The sequence below is a fragment of the Paramormyrops kingsleyae genome, chromosome 20 (genome assembly GCF_048594095.1).
Source record: "Paramormyrops kingsleyae isolate MSU_618 chromosome 20, PKINGS_0.4, whole genome shotgun sequence".
NCBI lineage: Eukaryota > Metazoa > Chordata > Actinopteri > Osteoglossiformes > Mormyridae > Paramormyrops > Paramormyrops kingsleyae.
Window position 1 is genome coordinate 15,439,951 of NC_132816.1, and position 17,761 is coordinate 15,457,711.

At 39.3% G+C, this 17,761-nt stretch overlaps 1 protein-coding gene and 1 long non-coding RNA gene across 2 annotated transcripts; one reads left to right on the forward strand and one right to left on the reverse strand.

Moving 5' to 3' along the window:
• Positions 1–4,618: 4,618 nt before the first annotated feature.
• Positions 4,619–9,034, reverse strand: tmem26b (transmembrane protein 26b). The gene is made up of 6 exons (XM_023830839.2): positions 8,844–9,034; positions 8,414–8,510; positions 8,148–8,201; positions 7,324–7,523; positions 6,832–6,911; positions 4,619–6,134 (listed from the first exon to the last, which is right to left on the reverse strand). Exons 1-6 carry the CDS (start codon positions 9,032–9,034, stop codon positions 5,881–5,883), a joined length of 876 nt encoding a protein of 291 aa, XP_023686607.1. The 3' UTR covers positions 4,619–5,880.
• Positions 6,742–9,072, forward strand: LOC140581335 (uncharacterized). Its single transcript, XR_011984402.1, has 2 exons — positions 6,742–6,881; positions 7,277–9,072. It is a non-coding gene; the product is annotated as an uncharacterized lncRNA (long non-coding RNA).
• Positions 9,073–17,761: the final 8,689 nt, after the last annotated feature.

Below are 17,761 nucleotides of genomic sequence, written 5' to 3' on the forward strand. Positions count from 1 at the left end.
TTTAAAATTTCCATCACAAAAAATATTAACAGCTACGAGGAAGAAAAATAACAACACCTTCAAAATTATGTTCTGCCGCTCCCACAATGGTGCACCAAGCATTATCCCCAGCATGATCCCAGATTGGCCATTTCATTATAAGGCGTTAGTTAATGCAACGAAACACATCCCCGTCCCAAGTCGCGGACGCTCCGTGCCCTGAAATTCCCTGCTCATCATCCAACAGAAATCGCAGTGTAAGTAAGCAGCCTGAGTTAATTTACGGCCTTGGCAAATCATTGCACCTTAATCCCGAAGAGCATTTGCTGGAAATTCTCAAGGGGCGCTTACGACTGCGGCAGCCGTCTCCGTCAAGCTGACAAAGGCCGAGGGAATTCCTCGTGGAAGACGCATCCCCGACACGTGTTAATGTATGTCTTATTATGTATGTGCCATAAAGCTTTCACACTGGGACCAAACATCGAACTGAGAAGCACCGTGTCGCTGATTCCATTTTTTCCCCATTAGCTGTAGGCTATATTACCTTTTTCCCCATTATGAAAAAAGCCCATCAAAATAATTATAAACAAAAACATATGCATTCTATTTATGATACACGCCAGGTTTTACCCATTTGGGTTAGCCAGTGTTACATTTTGTCCCACTGAGTATGTCCTCTGCACTCATTTATATTTCATTATCTATTTTTCAGGCAACAGAGACTCGTTTTCATGTTTTTTCTTCCCATTTGTGCGCTATAATTCTGTTTTATTATGAGGCCCCCCGATGGACAGAGTGTGTAACTTCTCTGCGCGCCAGATAAAATTAAAAAGGTGTCAGTGAAGCCATCAGTGGACGCTTGGTGCGGGCTGTCAGAGAGGAGTGGAAGTAGCTAAGGCCGATTTGCATACACGCGCTTATGTTGATGTAAACTGTAGACTAATTTACTTCGACTCTAATCAGACACGAAAAAAAACAGCACACCACGGGGAATTTGCCGATATTGTTAAGAGCCTCAAAGCCGTGTGCTTGATTTTGTCCTCTTATCGTAAACTCTAGCATATCGCTGTGAACGAATGTGCGCGCTCCCGAGCTGCAGCGCGAGTCTCTAATATGAGAGGTGTGCTTAACCTGCACCTCTGCTCAGACTGTGGGGCCGGTAGCTAAAGCCCAGTCCTCTGCTGGAGCTGTGAGCGTTCATCACTAAGAGCCACTTTTGGCATATTGACGTCAGTCCTCTTCGAACGCGGTGGCTGTCAAGCGAGTCTAGCAGAGGGAGGGCATGTGCTGAGAGAATACAAATGCTAATTTTAATGCATATATTTAAACTTCTCGCTGCCTTCCGTTCTCTTCAAGGTCTTTTTAAGTTTTAATTTAATACAAAATTGTCTTGTTATGCTAAAATTCCTAGTGATCTGCTTAAAAAACACACCAGCTCCTGTGAACCACAATTCTATCATTCCTCTTTCAAATAGGCCTAATACTGTGCAGTGGTCAGCTGGAAACAGGGAAAACCTACTTGTTCTTTAAAATTGTTTTCAACTTTGAGCGAGCAATGGGAGTCTGATAAGACTGGAAAGACACTTAGTGCAGTTTCAGACGAAATCAGCATGATCTTCAGGTTCTTCGTCACCCAAATAATCAGAAAGTGTTGTTAGTCTGCTACATTCTCACTAACGGAGGTTAAACATATCAGGGATTATTTATTTATTTATTTATTGATGCGAGCAGAATTCCCCTTTTGTCCTGAATTCGTATCCCATGGCAAGTTAACATTAAAGCGTCAAAAACACGCCTTACATATTAGTAAAGGACATATTTGACACCAGTGGCTGAGCCAATAGCGTGCAGGGGTCCCGCTGCAGGCCCAGTCCACCCCACTGTCATTGGCTCGAAGAAATGAATATACTCAGAAGTCAGTGACTGCTTATTTTTACACTTCGGATACCTATTTCACGCCCCCCCCCCCCTTCCCCAAACATAGCAAGAACCAAACATAGTTTCAGAGGCTTAGTGCTCCTAAAAGATATATTTCCTCTTAAGCAAGTCAATAAGGCTTTGATAAAAAAATGATCCAGTGGGTATTGCCATTCGTATTGATCCCCACATTAATATACTTGGGGCAAGTGTAGTTTTTCCTGAGACAGTGAGATTTAGTTATAGGCTTAATTATTAATCCATATTTTTTGCTTATCTGATTTAAAAATTCTGCAATAATAACAATGTATTATTTTGTTTGATGTAACTATCTTTATTAAAATACAAACTCCATAAAATCATAATAGAGCAATCACCCTTTATGATTATGTTTGCATTCTTAGTTGGTTAGGCTTAAACCCTTTTTATCTAGTCAAAACAAGATCTGCAATGATCAGTTTCTGCAGTATGGTTTAGGATGGCTCAGGGAGTAGGAAAACACACTAGGGACTGAAACGCTACAAGACAGAGTGGAGATACAGCATGGCCAGCGACATCTTGGGGCGATGGTGGTGCAGGAGGTAGTGCTACCGTTCGGCAACCGGAGGGTTGCAGGTTCGAGCCCCGGGTCCTCCTGACCCCATCGAAGTGTCCTTGAGCAAGACACTGAACCCCGAATTGCTCCCGGTGAGCTGGTTGGCACCTTGCATGGCAGCCTCCGCCACCGGTGTGTGAATGTGAGTGTGGATGGGTGAATGTGAGGCATACATTGTAAAGCGCTTTGGTAAAAAGCGCTATATAAATGCAGTCCATTTACCATTTACCATTTACATCTGCTGGCCAAATGGGGATAAGACACACGAGACAGGTCAGACAGTTACCAGTCCTGACAAGACTGTAAAAATATATATAGAATCTGCAATGGGAATCTAATGTCACACGACTTTCAAGCTCTGCATATGAGCATTGTAAATGAGCACTGCACAAATGCATTTAACTCAGAATTAACTTCTTTGTGTGATACATGCAATTGTGTGAACTTAGCAGATCACAAGGAAATGATCCTGTGAATAGGCTGTAACTGAGTAGCCTAGTTATTTGCAACTGTAGTCAGTGTACTTTTTATTATCTGTACACCCCTTGGGCCTATACCTTTGTGGTTAGTGCCTGGGTGAGAATAAGTTGAGACAAGATTTTAATTACATAAATATACATCCCATTTTTTTTTTTTACAATTTCTCACCGAGGGCCACTGGAAAAGCTGGGACTGGCTCTGCTAGTTTTAAAGACTAAATCTACTGAGATTTCATCCAGGCAATGTATCCCTGTGGGAAGAGGAAGGAGAGAGAAAAAACACAGCAAACAAAAAAAGCAACATCTGACAGTTTTGGGTATATATGGGGGGTATAAATTGTCCTAAGGGATTGGCCGTCTAATTTGTCACTGAAATTTCCATGTGGAATGCAACGTGACTGATCTTAACTTTTCAGTACATGCATTTTTATGCAGTTTTTACTTTTCAGATGACCATTCAGTGTATTAAATTGCAACGTAATTAAGTGACAACAGTTTTTATTTAATTATTATTATTTTATTTAATAAAATTATTATTTTATTTAATTATTTAAAACTATACCCAACCCTAACCCTTTGAAAAGTCCTCGTAGCAATAATGTTTTCTAGGAAAAACACTGGCATCATATTCAGTTGTGAATTTCATCCAAAGAGTTAGCAAATAATAAATATAATTTAATTTAACAATTTAATGGAAAATGAATGAATACCAAGAAGTTAATTTGAACAATTTGCCCCCTGCAATATATGGAATGCTGCCAAAAGGTATCACCAGAAGCAGCATTTCCACAATTGTTCTATTAGCTATGGCTAGTAATTAACATTGTGATATTGTAATTTCCACTCAGCATAAAACAAACCATTTTGTTTGAATTTTGTTTGCATGGTGGTGCGGTGGCTAGTACTGTTGCCTCACACTTCTCGGATCTGGGCTCAAGTCTCCACCAGGGTTCAATGTGTGTGTAATTTGCAAGTTTCCCCCATTTCATCTTGGGGTGTCCTCTAGGTGCTCTGCTTCCCCCTACTGCCACCCAAAAACATACTGAGGTTAATTGGATTTACCAAATTGCCTGTAGGTATGCACGTGTGCGTGAATGGTGTGTGAGTGTGCCCTGCGAAAGGTTGGCGCCCCATCCTGGGTTGTTCCATGCCTGGCACCCATAACCTCCAGAATAGACTCTGGACCCCGTGTGACCCTGAATAGGACAAGCAGTTACAGAAAATGAATGAATGTTCCTGTCATGCCCGGTCCATCAGACCGTCCTGTTTCCTCTCTACCATGGCCTAACATGCCACACCTGTTTTCATTGTCCTACCCCCTGTTCCTTACCCTTGTGTGAATCATTTCCAGCTGCCTCTTGTTCACTCCTTCATTAGTCATGTGTTTAAATGCTCCCCAGTGCCGTGTTCCCCAGTCTAGGCACTGACATCAAACCCTCATGTTGCCTGTGCCTTCCCATGTTCTCACCCTCCTGTAGTGATCCCAGTGATCATGTTTGTTTCTAGTATATGTTCTTCAGTTTAATAAAACCCCTTTTATTTCACCATCACACCTTCTCCCAAGTCCTTCATCCCTCATCCCATAACAGTTCTTTTGAACCTCTGAGGCAACTCCTGTTACTTTTTTATGGTAAGAGGAACAGAATGATCCATTTTACACATTCATTTATTGGTATGATCATGGCATTATACAATATATAGTGGTCAGATTTATTCTGAGCAGTGCAGAAGTAATCAAGTCTTTGAACACATTTTTCCACCAATCATCATGTAAGTAAATCCTTACATAGTTGTCAGTGGTAGATATGGATATGATCTAAGGAAGTTTCAGCTTTTTTGGTGATGCAATTGGGGTTTGAGCCATTGGAGTGAGACTGGGATTTGTGTTTCACCATTGATTGCTCCTAGTAGAGTTGGTACATTATTGTGTCAGAAGTTTGTAGGCGTAGGTTTGTTTTTTTTGGTGTTACTCATATTTGCAAGCTATTTTTTTCCCCCCAAAACTACAGTTATTTTGCTGCACAAGAGTTTTCTGAGAGGGGCTGGAATAAGAGAAGCCCTTCTGGATAATTACTGATGTGACTATATGGCTTGCATTAGCGAGTCACATCGAGCAAAAGGTGTCACACTTCTGCAGCTTTTACCACGTATAGTTATATATAGAGAAAATAAAACATATCACATAAACATTACCCTTCTAAGCTGAGAATTGCTAGGTGGAGAACTGGCAGAGCACCAGTCTTAGTCTGCAGCATATTGGTTAAAGACATGATCTTCTAACATGAATATTGCCTCTTCATATTCCAGGATGGGGTCTTATCATCTAACCCCTAAGTGAGATTTCTTAACATACAGTCAGCTAGTAAAATGTCCAGCTGTGAAATTTGCTCTATTTGGATAAAGAAGAGCCACAATTGAAACAAATACATGTAAAATAAACAGCCACCAAATTAATTGTAAACTCTGCTGTCCTCATATCGAGTCATACAATTTAATCAGAATCGTATAAACAAATGCCAGTGCAGAACAAAGTTAAAAACATATGTCTTAAAGTCACAGATATTTTTAAGAAGATTCTGTCCATGTAATACTTTGTTACTTGGCTTTACTGAAATAGGAGCAGACCATAAATGGGAATAACTGATTTCAACACATAAATTGAAATCAGTAACTGAATTACCATTGTTTTTGAATGGAACCAATTTTGGGTTATAAATAATAGAGATATTTTGTGACCATTTCAGTTTGTGTCTTCCATGTTTGTTTGTTTAAACTGTTTACAAATACAGCCATTAGTGAGTCACACAGCAACATCATTCTTACTTGCACGAATCCACTAATCCTGGACTCTTCCTAATTGAGCCTACCCTTTGAATTGTTCGTCGGAAGAATGACTCAAGAAATACTCACTTATTTGGGTTGTTTGTAAGTCAAGAACATGACATATAGACGGTAAAAATTCAGTGTCACGACTAAGAAGTTCTTGATGGTAAAAAAGAGCAGCATTTGGTGGACAAGTTTGAAGTGGCCCATTATTACAATTCGGACTAATAGGAAGGGGCCGTCCTGAATGAGGAGACTTTCCACGATATTCCATAGATCAGTCTGGTGCCTCCTGAGGAATGAGCCATCCTCAGACGCCTCTTCAGTCTTGGGGTTTACCACTAAACACCAAGCAAATGGAAAGCAAATGAGAAGTATGTCTTTAACAGAGAGCAATGCAATTTCAGCAGCAGGCGGTCATGCATGAAGCAGGATTAACAGCTCTGCCATAAAGGAGAAATAGCATTTACAAACTTGCAAAAAACCTTGCAATTACGTTTTTTTCATTGCATATCGTGCAATAAAAACATTGTGTGTATTTTGGGGGGGCATTCAATCCAGGACAAACAGTGCTTAGACCACACATGACATAGTGACATATGACGATATCTTTCACAACTGTAACCTAGAACTATATGAAGTATGCACACATTTATTATATAACCATTGTCTTCACACCTTATCTGTTTATGTGCTTGGCAGGCTGAAACACGTAACATCATGTTGATAACAGAGGATATATGAACAAGGCCATATGCTTCAAGCTCTTTCCTAGCTCTATATAAAAATGCACCAAGAATAAGGGGTTTGGCCTGCTGGGTACTGAGCAGAACATCTGGAATCTGTACTCGGAGCAGATTTTAATTCTGGGTGAGTAATGCGGTCACATGGGGTAATTCATTTCAATCACCAACACCAACGAGCGCCCATAGCAGCAAAATGCTAATAGACGTGCAAGAACGAGCACAGAAGTAGGTCCCTTATGAAGAATGTAATAGCGGAGGGGGCAGAGTGTTCGGCCGGCGTGTGAAGGCCTACCTGAGAGGTGGAGCGGGAACTGCAGCATGCTCCACGTCCAGATGCCGAGGGTGATGTACATGAGCTGAGGATTATTCTCCCTGTCAAGAGACTCAGGCAGTGTTAACAGACACAGATTTGACAAACAGTAGAGAGGGAGGATAATAATGCATCTGATGTGTGTGATAAGAAGGAATTTGTTTTTATGCAGGGAAGAAAACATTTTTATTTCCCAAAACCAGTATATAATGATGATGTGGGCTTGCCATTAAATATGTGGGAAGTACAGTGGTTTTGGCAGAGTAATATCATCTAGCTGTGGATATTCTGTTCATAAGAATGTTGGCAGCTTGTTGGAAGGTTCCCAGTTGCATATTCCCATTGCATTGTAGCATTACCGTTACAAGAAATTTATATTTACGCTGAATTCCTCACATATTTCCACTGTTTTTTTTTTTTCTCGCAGACTAATGGGACTTATCCGGGCCATCAGTGGCGAGCACGGAAGCTCACTTGACATCAGAGATGGTCTCGCTGGTAAACTCCAGGATGTCGGCGGCCGTGCCCGTGAAAATGAGCAGGAGCTGGGAGAGCTCGTACTTGGTGACGTCCACCCCGATGGGCATCAGCCACTTCCCGACGATCAACAGGATGAGCAGGATTTGGTGCAGTGCCAGGATCCAGTCTTTGGGGCACACGGCTTTCAGTGCTTCCTGGCAGGGTTAACGGGAGCACAAGCAAGTATCACTCTGGGGGTCCGGCGATGGCCTTTCTGTAGGCCAGCAAAATAAATAAGAATTTCCCAAGTAGCTGTTTACTACATAACTCTAGACCTGTGCCCCAGAAAAGTGATCATTTTGGGAATGTGCCGCCCAAATGAAAAACCTTAGCATGACAGGTTTGCATTGTTTTTCTGAAAATATTGTAAATGTTTTATTGAAGTTTGCAGACTGTTACTTAGATTTCTTTGTTACTACTTCCGACAGTTAATTAAGAGATGCTGAGATGTTTGACAAAACAGGAAGCTGTGTAACTGGAAAAAAAAAAAAACCTGCATAAATTTTGGGGGCACAAGTAACTTAGTTACTTACTACTCAAGAACAAATAATGTACTAATATGAAATCCATGAACCATCATGACTGATTAATGATGAATGAACATGGGATGAGTAGATAAGTAACTATTCACTGATTAATTAATGCATTAAGTATGAGTGTAATACTACATTTTTTGTGTCTCCTAAAATAAAGTGCTACCCAAAAATATATATAATATGACCAATTTAGAGAACTAAAAAATTAAAATGAAAGGGAAGAAAGAAAGAAAACAAACTTACAGTGGTGCTGTTAACATGTGTAGCATTGTGGAAAAGATCGTCCAGTTTTTTGCACTAAAATGACAGATTGCGAACATATGAGCTACACGAGCACAATGATGTAACAAAAATGTATAGGTTTTGTGCGACTGGTGGTTAATTAAAGTTGCACAGCTATACACATTTGGTTGCTTCGATCAAAATACGTTAAGAAATGTTCTCAGAAATGAAAGGAAATGCAAAAATTTATCAGATGTAAAACTGTCTTAGTTGAAATCCTAAATTACCTGATGTGCATTTGATTTGTCACTATAATGGTGTATTTCCAAAATCCACATAGACGGTATGATGCAGATGAGAAACAGAAAGATAGCTGGCGAGAACCTATTGGATAAAACAATCAATCTGTATATGTTCACATAAGCTGTAACTACTATACGTTTTATTTAAAAAAAAAAAAAACACTCATAATGAGGAAAAAAAACAGCAACACTGCTTATCGAGTTATCGGCTAACTCGGAGCACATAATTCATACCTAATTATCATCATCATCATCATCATTATCATCATATTTCTCAGTATAACAAACTGCTGAGTTTTTATATGGCACAACGCAGAACTGCGAATGTTCTGCAGTGCATGAAACCATCGCTAAGACCGATAGAGTATCATCTTTGAAAACCATGGTCGTAACTTTAAAAGACAAGTCGCCTTACCACGTATAATCCATTCCCTTTCTTCTCTTCAAAGTTACAATCATTTCTAAAATAAGTGGCAAGTAGAGAATGATCAGTAACCAATAGTAGTTACTATGTTTAACCAATGTAACTCTCCATACTGCGATAAGTGAAATGAGAATGAACAGTAATCTAGTAATAACTGCACATATAAACTTAAGTACTACCATTTTTTAATGTAACGTGTTTAATAAACCAGTGTACAATGGTTTCAGAATTGTTTCTTAAATGGGCTATATTTGTATATTTTAAGCCTGACGTAAGAACTGTCTGCCCCACCCCCTCATTACAGCCACTGATAAGGCATTAGGTTCTTCTATGGTTGTTCTTATCCATTCGCAGCAAATGTCAACTGCACGAGCTTGGGGTGGTATTATCTAGGGTGACCAGATAATCCATGTCAGGGAGGACACTTTGAGCTACTTCGGGTTTTACAAACTATACTTTCAAATTAAAAGGCTCCTGTGCTCGGCTAAATAGTTCAGCTCTTCTTGTGCTTTGACTAGTTTGTTTCCTTGACTGAAAGACTCATCCAGCTGTTTCATATTAGCATTAGTGACACATGCATGATTATAGGAGACTGACCAATTAGCACACAGCAAGAACTCAGTGCTCAAGTCAAATCCAGGTCCGTTTAATTGAAATGGTAATTTACAATTCCTGTCCTAGCTCAGAGTGTCCTCCCTGACATGGATTATCTGGTCACCCTAGCATATTTACAAATACTGAAATTCAGTTAATTCATAATTGCCTAGATATGCTGACTGTTTGCTTTGGTTTACTGAAACAGGTAGGCTAAGCACACTGGGCTACACTCTCTGTAAAACAGCTAATAAATCTAACTACGCAATATTTTCGGTGATCACAGTCTAATTCATCCATTCAAAAAGTGTAATGTTGCACCTTCCATAGTGCTCTAAAAGTCATAATAATGTTTAGATTAAGTTCTTTTTCGTGTTTACTTCTTTAGTTTCTGACATGAAAAATGTTTGTTTACGTGGTGACGTAACCATCGTGACGTTGGATCAGGCTGCTTGCAGAAACTCTCAAGTACCCCCGAGGTCAGGGGTGGTCCGATCTCGCGGGAGGCGTGGTCTATGCGACGTACCTGGCCAATAACAGATGGCACACCTGTATAACCCAACCCACCTACAGGCAAACCGAATACGGGGCATCTTCTGACTTCTTTAATTGAACAGACACATCTGAATGCAAAACAATCCGTTTGCAGTTTCCTTTTGTGATTGATCTAGTAAAATTGAAATTGAAAACTACCGTTTTTTATTTATTTCATTGACAGATCAATCACACACACACAGGCTCTGTATCAGGATAAAAACTTCTAAAAAACTTATTTGTCTGTATCCCACCCACTGTGTAGACATTGGGTATCGCTAAAAATGCCAGTTCTGTTTTGACAAGTAAATGTGATCTGCGTTTTTTATAAAAACCCATGAACATAAATATCAGCCTCATGAGGACAGTATATTCACAGACGTGTATGATTCTTAGTCATGTTCCAATACTCTCCATGCTTCCTTTTGATCGAGGCAACCAAAGGTAATTCTTGGTGAAGAAAAATTGTCCTGTTTGAGAAAATTGCATTTCTGCGTTGAGCTTGTGGGCGAAGCGCAACTTAGAAAACGTCAATATGTCTGCGCTATATTGACATCAAACTTGTTTATTCCACTTTTGTTCAATCAAACAGAAAATTACATTATTACTAATATTGGAAAAAACAAAATGTTATATACTACAGAAACACGCTAGGGAAACGCAGGCCTAAGCATAATGACATTTAGTGTGGAATGCAGCGTTTCTTACGGACATGGTATATTTAACATCTAAGTAAATATATTGTGATGTGATTTGAAAATATCCAAGTATAATTCTCGAGAAAAATAATGCTTGATGTGTGTATAATGAGGAACGTGGCCTACATTCAGCAGCGATTTTTACCACGATTCAAACCCCATACTCACGTCGGGCCCCAAAATGGTTCTTTTGTTGGGGCCCCTGAAGCAGCAAACCGGCCCCAGCCTGGATCACAGGACACATAATTCTGTCTGCTAAACGGTGCAATGCATTCTAGAAAATACATTCCATGGTTGATAACTAAGTGTACTATGTACTAATTCAAGAACAAAAACACATCGTGCCTGACAGGTCTTATTGAACAGGAACAGGTCATTATGCTTTATGGACAACTATGCTGTAACTGTCAAATACCAATATCAGTATTCCAGTGGAAACAGCTATTTTTATATTATTATTATTATTATTATTATTATTATTTGCCTTTGATAGTTGTGAGCTAAGACAATAGATATGTAAACAAATCTCATGTTTCAGCTCCATTGCAAACATCCATCCATTATTCAACCACTTACCATGGTTATGGTTATAGGAAGCTACTTTATGGCACAAGGCTTGGGTACACCAGGCTATGGCAAGTCACATGCAATTTATGAGGAATTTAAAGGCACCATTTAACTGCACTGGAGAAGCCAGAGGAAATGTGCAGACTCTACATGTGTGGAGTGTGGGTGGGAATCATACTCTTCACCTTGGAGATATTTATTATGTTTTGCTTGTTTTCTGTACCCAAATATTAATTTGTTAACAGCTTGAAACAGACTATTTGGCATCAGTATGTAATGCATACAGTTCTTACACTGTACCAAAAAGCCATATTTATATATTTATTAAAGTGAGGCAATATTGCCTAGCAATTTCTCAAAGCAACAGCTAGGATCAGACCTGCGGAATATCTGCTTTTTGTGTGATGTAGCTCAGAGTATTCACCCATCACAGATTGCTGGCTCGTGGGAGTTTTACTTACACAAAAATGTTTTGAGGGCACAAGGAAGAAATGATTTGTTCAGTGAGATAACCAATCAGATTGGAGAGGAGGTGTGTCCAAGCAACTAGAGGAGGTGGGACCGAGACATCTGATTGGTTGGTCCCTCATCATTTTTCCTTCTGCTCTCAGAATATTTTTGTGTAAGTAAAACTCCCATGAGCTGATTGCTTCCATTCGTGCTATACCTGTTGTACCTTCTTTGGCACAATTAAGTTCTCCAGCACCTGCCACATGGAGTGGATCTTATGCTTGACAACATCTGTACTTCTTATTCTCAAAAAAGAAAATTTCATTAACAAAGTAGAAACAAGTGGTATTTACAGGTCACATTTACTATCGAGGGTGCGTAGGAGAGAGTATGATATGGTGGGGGGGGGGGTGCAACTGAATAATTTAAAGGCAAAGGTATATTTATAGGGGGGATGATGAAGCCAAATTTAATATTGGGGGGGGGGGGGGGGGGGCACATCCTCCCTATACCCCACATTTCCTGCAACCCTGTTTACTACACAATATAAGTCGATACATATGTAAACTATAATGTAATGTACATATGTACTACTAGTCATGCTGCAAATTTGATTTGTTTTAGTTCTTATAAAATAAGCAAAATACACAGAACATACTGTATGTGAAACTCTGTAAAGAAATTGCTTGTGGTGGGATGATGAACAAAATAAAGTGACATGGATCGGGACAGAATGTGGACTTTATTTGGGAACAGTTTTATTGAAGCTGTGGGGGGGGGGAGAACAAGAGGGAACAGAATCCAATATTGCTGGTAATAGAGTGCATGTGAAGTGAATGACTGGGCTGGTCACCTGACCTCGCTCTGTTCCAGGGTGTCATTAATCCAGCCAGAAGGAGCACTTTATACAGGAAAAACTACTGTAGCTTAAAAACAGTCTAGCTCAGAATGTTTCTTTAGCGTCGTGACAAAAAAACATGCAGCGATTTTGTGGGCAAACGGACACAAGGCCCAAATAAAGCTACTTTTATTAGACCCATATTCCCCAGTAGATGAAACTCCTCTGTTGTTCTCAACAGGGGTGAAGATCAGAGAGGCCATGACATGGCCAGGTAGGGCTGCTGGTCGAAGTCAAAAGGAAAAATAAAATGCAGGATGTCATAAAATCTGATGGGAAATTCCAGAATACAACAAAAAGCTCAATAAAAGCTTTTGCACAGTGTCGACAAGGTTATGTATGCATGAATGAATTTAAGCTTCAGGTTTTTATTTTTTTGCAAACACAATCATGCTCTACGCTCTGTAGTGAAATTCTTGTCCATCTGCTTCCTGGACTGTGCTTGACGAAATATTCAATACACAGAAAAAAAATCTAAATATATAAAAAGATCAGATCAAAAAAAAAAAAAGAATAATGTTAAATAAGGATAAAATAACAATAAAAACAATAATAAAATGAAATGGGTGCCGAATAGACAATAAAAATAGACCATCAATGACTGAAAAGATGTGCAATGACAATTGGTTGATAAAAGTGCATAAAGTAAAGTTACCTATTAGCTGTGGGAGAATTTAGTACTCAGTACATTTTAATGATATATTATCGCTATATACATATACTTATTATTATAATTGATTAAAATACAATGAATTTGGGAACATTTTCTGTACATGCTCTCTCTAAAACAAAAAAACTCCATTTTTCTAAACACTACTTAATTGTCCTTGTTTATCGCCCAGTATGCTCTGGCATCTGATTTTTGGGAAGTCCGTCGTCGAAGAGGAAACCTGATAAATAGCTGGAAGGGATTTGAAACTGGAGGAGGGGCAAACCTTTCCTGTCTTTGTTTTAGTTTGTCTGTTGTCTCTGCCCAGCCCACAAGCATGCTGCTTCCATGAAGGGTCCATGCAGAGTATTGCAAAGGACTTCACAAAGAAAAGCCCTTTAATCACGCAGTATGTATTGTGGGAATATAATTTTGTTGACAAAGGGACACATCTGAAGTGTCTTCACTTCAGCGAGGCCTGAAACGGGCTGGCACATGACCCGTATGTGTATTTTTAGAAGCTAATCGAAACTAATTATTGCCAGATTTTCATTTTAAGATGACGCATGCAGGCTGCAGAGTATTCCATTTAAATGTAATAGCCATAGCAACGTAACAAAACAATGTCGATCAGTCACGGTTTATATAGGCACCATTTAACAATGAAACACGCTACAGCACATCTTTTCGCTTCAATTACATTTTTGACTTCCAATTAAAAACATAGAAAAAAAGAAATTAAATGGATATAAGCCGCTTCAGGATTTCAAGGCTCATGTGATTCTTCATTATGGCCTCAGCTCATGTGCGGCCTGCTTACGAATGGAAGAAAAATGTTATTATTGGTATATTTAATCTAAGGCAGTGTTTCCCAATCTGGTCCTCTGGGACCCACAGCCGGTCCACGTTTTTGCTCCTTCCGTGCTCCCTGCCAGCTGGGAGGGAGCAAAAACATGGACTGTCTGTAGGTCCTTGCGGACCAGATTTAGAGACACTGATCTAAAGACTATGTTAATATTTTAGACCTCAGCTACATAATGTTCTTTGTGAAGGTTTATTGTGCCGTTTGAGATACTGATCGTATCCAAATGCTTGATGCCTGCCCCGTAGCTTCTGCCTCAGCTGTTTTGACATGAGCCTTAAAGTAGCACTGAACTTATAATGATATTTGCCTGGAAGGCTGCTGCAGTATGTCATGGATCAGAGACGGAATCTAGGACAAACTCTGCAGCACTCTTATAATAGGCCCCAAATGTCACATTGTATAAAAAGAGCCATTTTTATTTGCTCAATGAAAGACTTACAGAATGTTTCACTTTTATATTATCAATACATTTTATGCATATAGAAGTGTGTGTGTGTATGTGTGCATGTGTATATATATTTATTTCATATATATATGAAAACACTACATGATGAACAGAAACATAATGCCAGTTATACAAGGTGGAATATTTATGGAATCCGATCATGGTTTGTTTGTCTCAATGATGTCTTTTTTTATTACCTAATGGAAACAATGTCATTGTTACTGAGAAATAAACCCATCAGAGCACATCGCAACAATACAAATCAGAACGGACCACGTCATCTGGGAAAACATTTGTTTTAAGTAACTCAAAATGATATTTTAGTGCAGATTTAACGCCCTGTTCTTCTACGAGTAAACCTCCAGCTTGTTGAGAAGATGGATATAGGGTTTGTTGTCAAATACGATTTAAACTGAAAAAACCTTCTATATAGCTATATATAAAATACTGCATAGACTTTAATGTAATTTCCATCACTGACATACATAGTATGTAAAATGTAATCCAGCAAGGACACGATTTACTGAAGGAGATCATACTACTAAATTTAAAATCCTACCACGCTGGGTATTTAAATATGGGTTCGTGTTTCAGAATAAAACTTGAGGTGGTCATCTCTGAAGCTCGGTTACAGTAGCTGGGGGGGGGGAAGGCACACTATCCATTCCACCGCGTTGCACCTGTGCCCCAGTGTGCTCACCTGCTCATCCAATCCCCTCACAGTTGGTGCTCAGACTCTGGTCCCTGTGGTTTTATAGTGCCGCGAGTCACCGTCTCCACTGACCTTTGAACTGGGCTGCTACATAAAAGGCCCATAAGCATGAGCACATGTGACCCAGTCACATGTAAGGAAGTGGAGAAGGTGCCACCACATTTGTGAAGCGATGTTGAGAAGCGGCATTCGTAGAAAGTGAGAGTACGTGTTAAAAAGAGCCAGTTTTTTTGGTAGAGCGGTACAAAGCCAAAAATAATCAATATAGTGTACAAGGGTAAAATATCTTATTATTAATATATTTTAAAACATTTTTAAATTTCTTAAAATGTTGTATTGATGCATCAATAAAACCAATCAGCTGCATAACTCAGTATAATTTAAAATGTATTTTGTGAAAAATTATTAATCTTATAGAAGAATGTGCTCATGCTATTTACAGCTAGATTCTAGTTTAGATAAATTCTTTCTTTTTTTTTTGCTATTATTTGGGTTTCCTATGATGCACAGTGAGAAAAATTTACCAATATAATTTTGTTGAATTTGTAACCTCCAAGGAGGGAGACTGGTTAAGGTGTTTCTTACATTGACATAGATGCCGGCACTGTAGCAGCCTCAGCACTCACTGCCTTGCGATGGACAGCCCTTCTGGGGGATGGTAGGGTGCACGTGTGGTTTACACACCGCATGGTACAATGTCACACTGGCTCCATGTGCTGCTGTTCCGCGGACAACCACAAGCAGGCGCTGTCTAACTTCTGAACACTCCTCTCCTACAGCGGTAGCTGTAAGTTCCCAATGACCAAAGCAGCGTAATGCAGCGTTTTTTTAAAACTTACTTTAGGCAATACTCATATACCAAGCATTTCCTGTGACTATTTTTTCACTCGTGTCTGAGCTTTCTAAGTCATGCACGTCTCTGGGCAAATCATCGCGCGATGAGATATTACACAATGCTATTTTTGGAAGTGAAGGAAAAAGGTCTCTGATGGAATTAATTAAAATGAGCAGTGATAACTGGTGCTTCGTTCCCTATAAAACCTACGCGGCTCAGTAATAGAGCAGCGTAGTAAACTATTAACTGGCATGGCTGAATACCCCTGGATCATACCATATGTTTCCTCGCAACTTTAGGTTTATAAAATCTGCTCAGCTGTCACACAAAAGGCCGCCACTGATCTCGCTCTGGTATAATTACCCGGCTCTCAGCGTTGGCTCAGTTGGTGGCCTTTTAAGGAGGATTTTGGTCTCTTTAGCAGGCAGGCAGAGGGAAGTTGTCCTGTAAAAACCTCTGGAATTCAATTCACCTTGAGCTCCATTCTCTGTCCACTTTTATTGCCCTGAGTTATGACATTGCAGGCTAGGATGCGGGTACAAGTCTTCTTTCAATAAAGCGCAGCTTTATGTAAAAACAAGCAAACGAGAGCGTGCTTTAAATAACCGCAATTACTTTAATTACCCAGATGACTGAAGAACACAAAGAGGCGAATGAAGAGGATTTGCGTGAAGCTCACTCGGAAAAGATGCTTTTTTTTTTTTTTGGAGGGAGGAAATACTGCAGGAAACGCAAGGGGCCGCATTGAGGCGAGCGACCAAGATGGATGGATATTTGTAGACCGAATACATCACAAGCAATAACAGATACTTCATTTAGTCCATATTTGCTATAATACATAATATGAAGATAACTTTCTTGTTAGCACATGTAACAAATAAGCAATAGTATTAAAAAATCTCACAAGATTCCTTAATACCATAAATAAAATACCATATTGCCTTCAATGACAAATCTTTTTACAAACATATTGTTCCTGATAACTAATAGAGCCATAGACTCCGCTTTACCCTAATCAGGGAAATCTAAGTACCATATTTGCTGCAGAAGGCATTATACAGTGTATTCACAGTCAAAAATAATAGTGGCTGCAATCTTTGATCATTGGCTAACATTTCTGTCTAACATGTCTACATTTGTCTCATATAAAATTAATGTTAACACTTTTTATAACGGCCAAAGCAGTCTCCGATTTAGTTTGAAACTTCAGTTACAAAATAACTATTTTTTCATTTTAATGCTTTTTTTTTCGTAAAATTTGAAATGAAACTGGCAGCATTTAGATATAGCTGAATCAGACAACGCTGATGGCTAGAGGAAATAATGCAGTGGCTTTAAGTTGCTTGGGTAAGCTAATTGTAATTGGATTGAACATCTCCAAACGCGTTTTCAGTTTGACAAATAATGGAACAGCTGCAATGTCAGGTCTTTTTAAATTTTATTAGGTGTGCACTGTGTAATTTGAAACCCTTTAAATACACCATACAGTATGTCATTTTTCCTGTGCCTAGCCCACAGTTGGAACGAAAGCTATTTTCACTAACTCATAGGGACCCATCCTGTGTCAATGTCTGTGGAACATTAACATTTTTTTGGAAGGGAAAAAAAAACATCACAATTAGGTGCCCAGAGAACTTAAGATATGTTACATAACTAATGCAA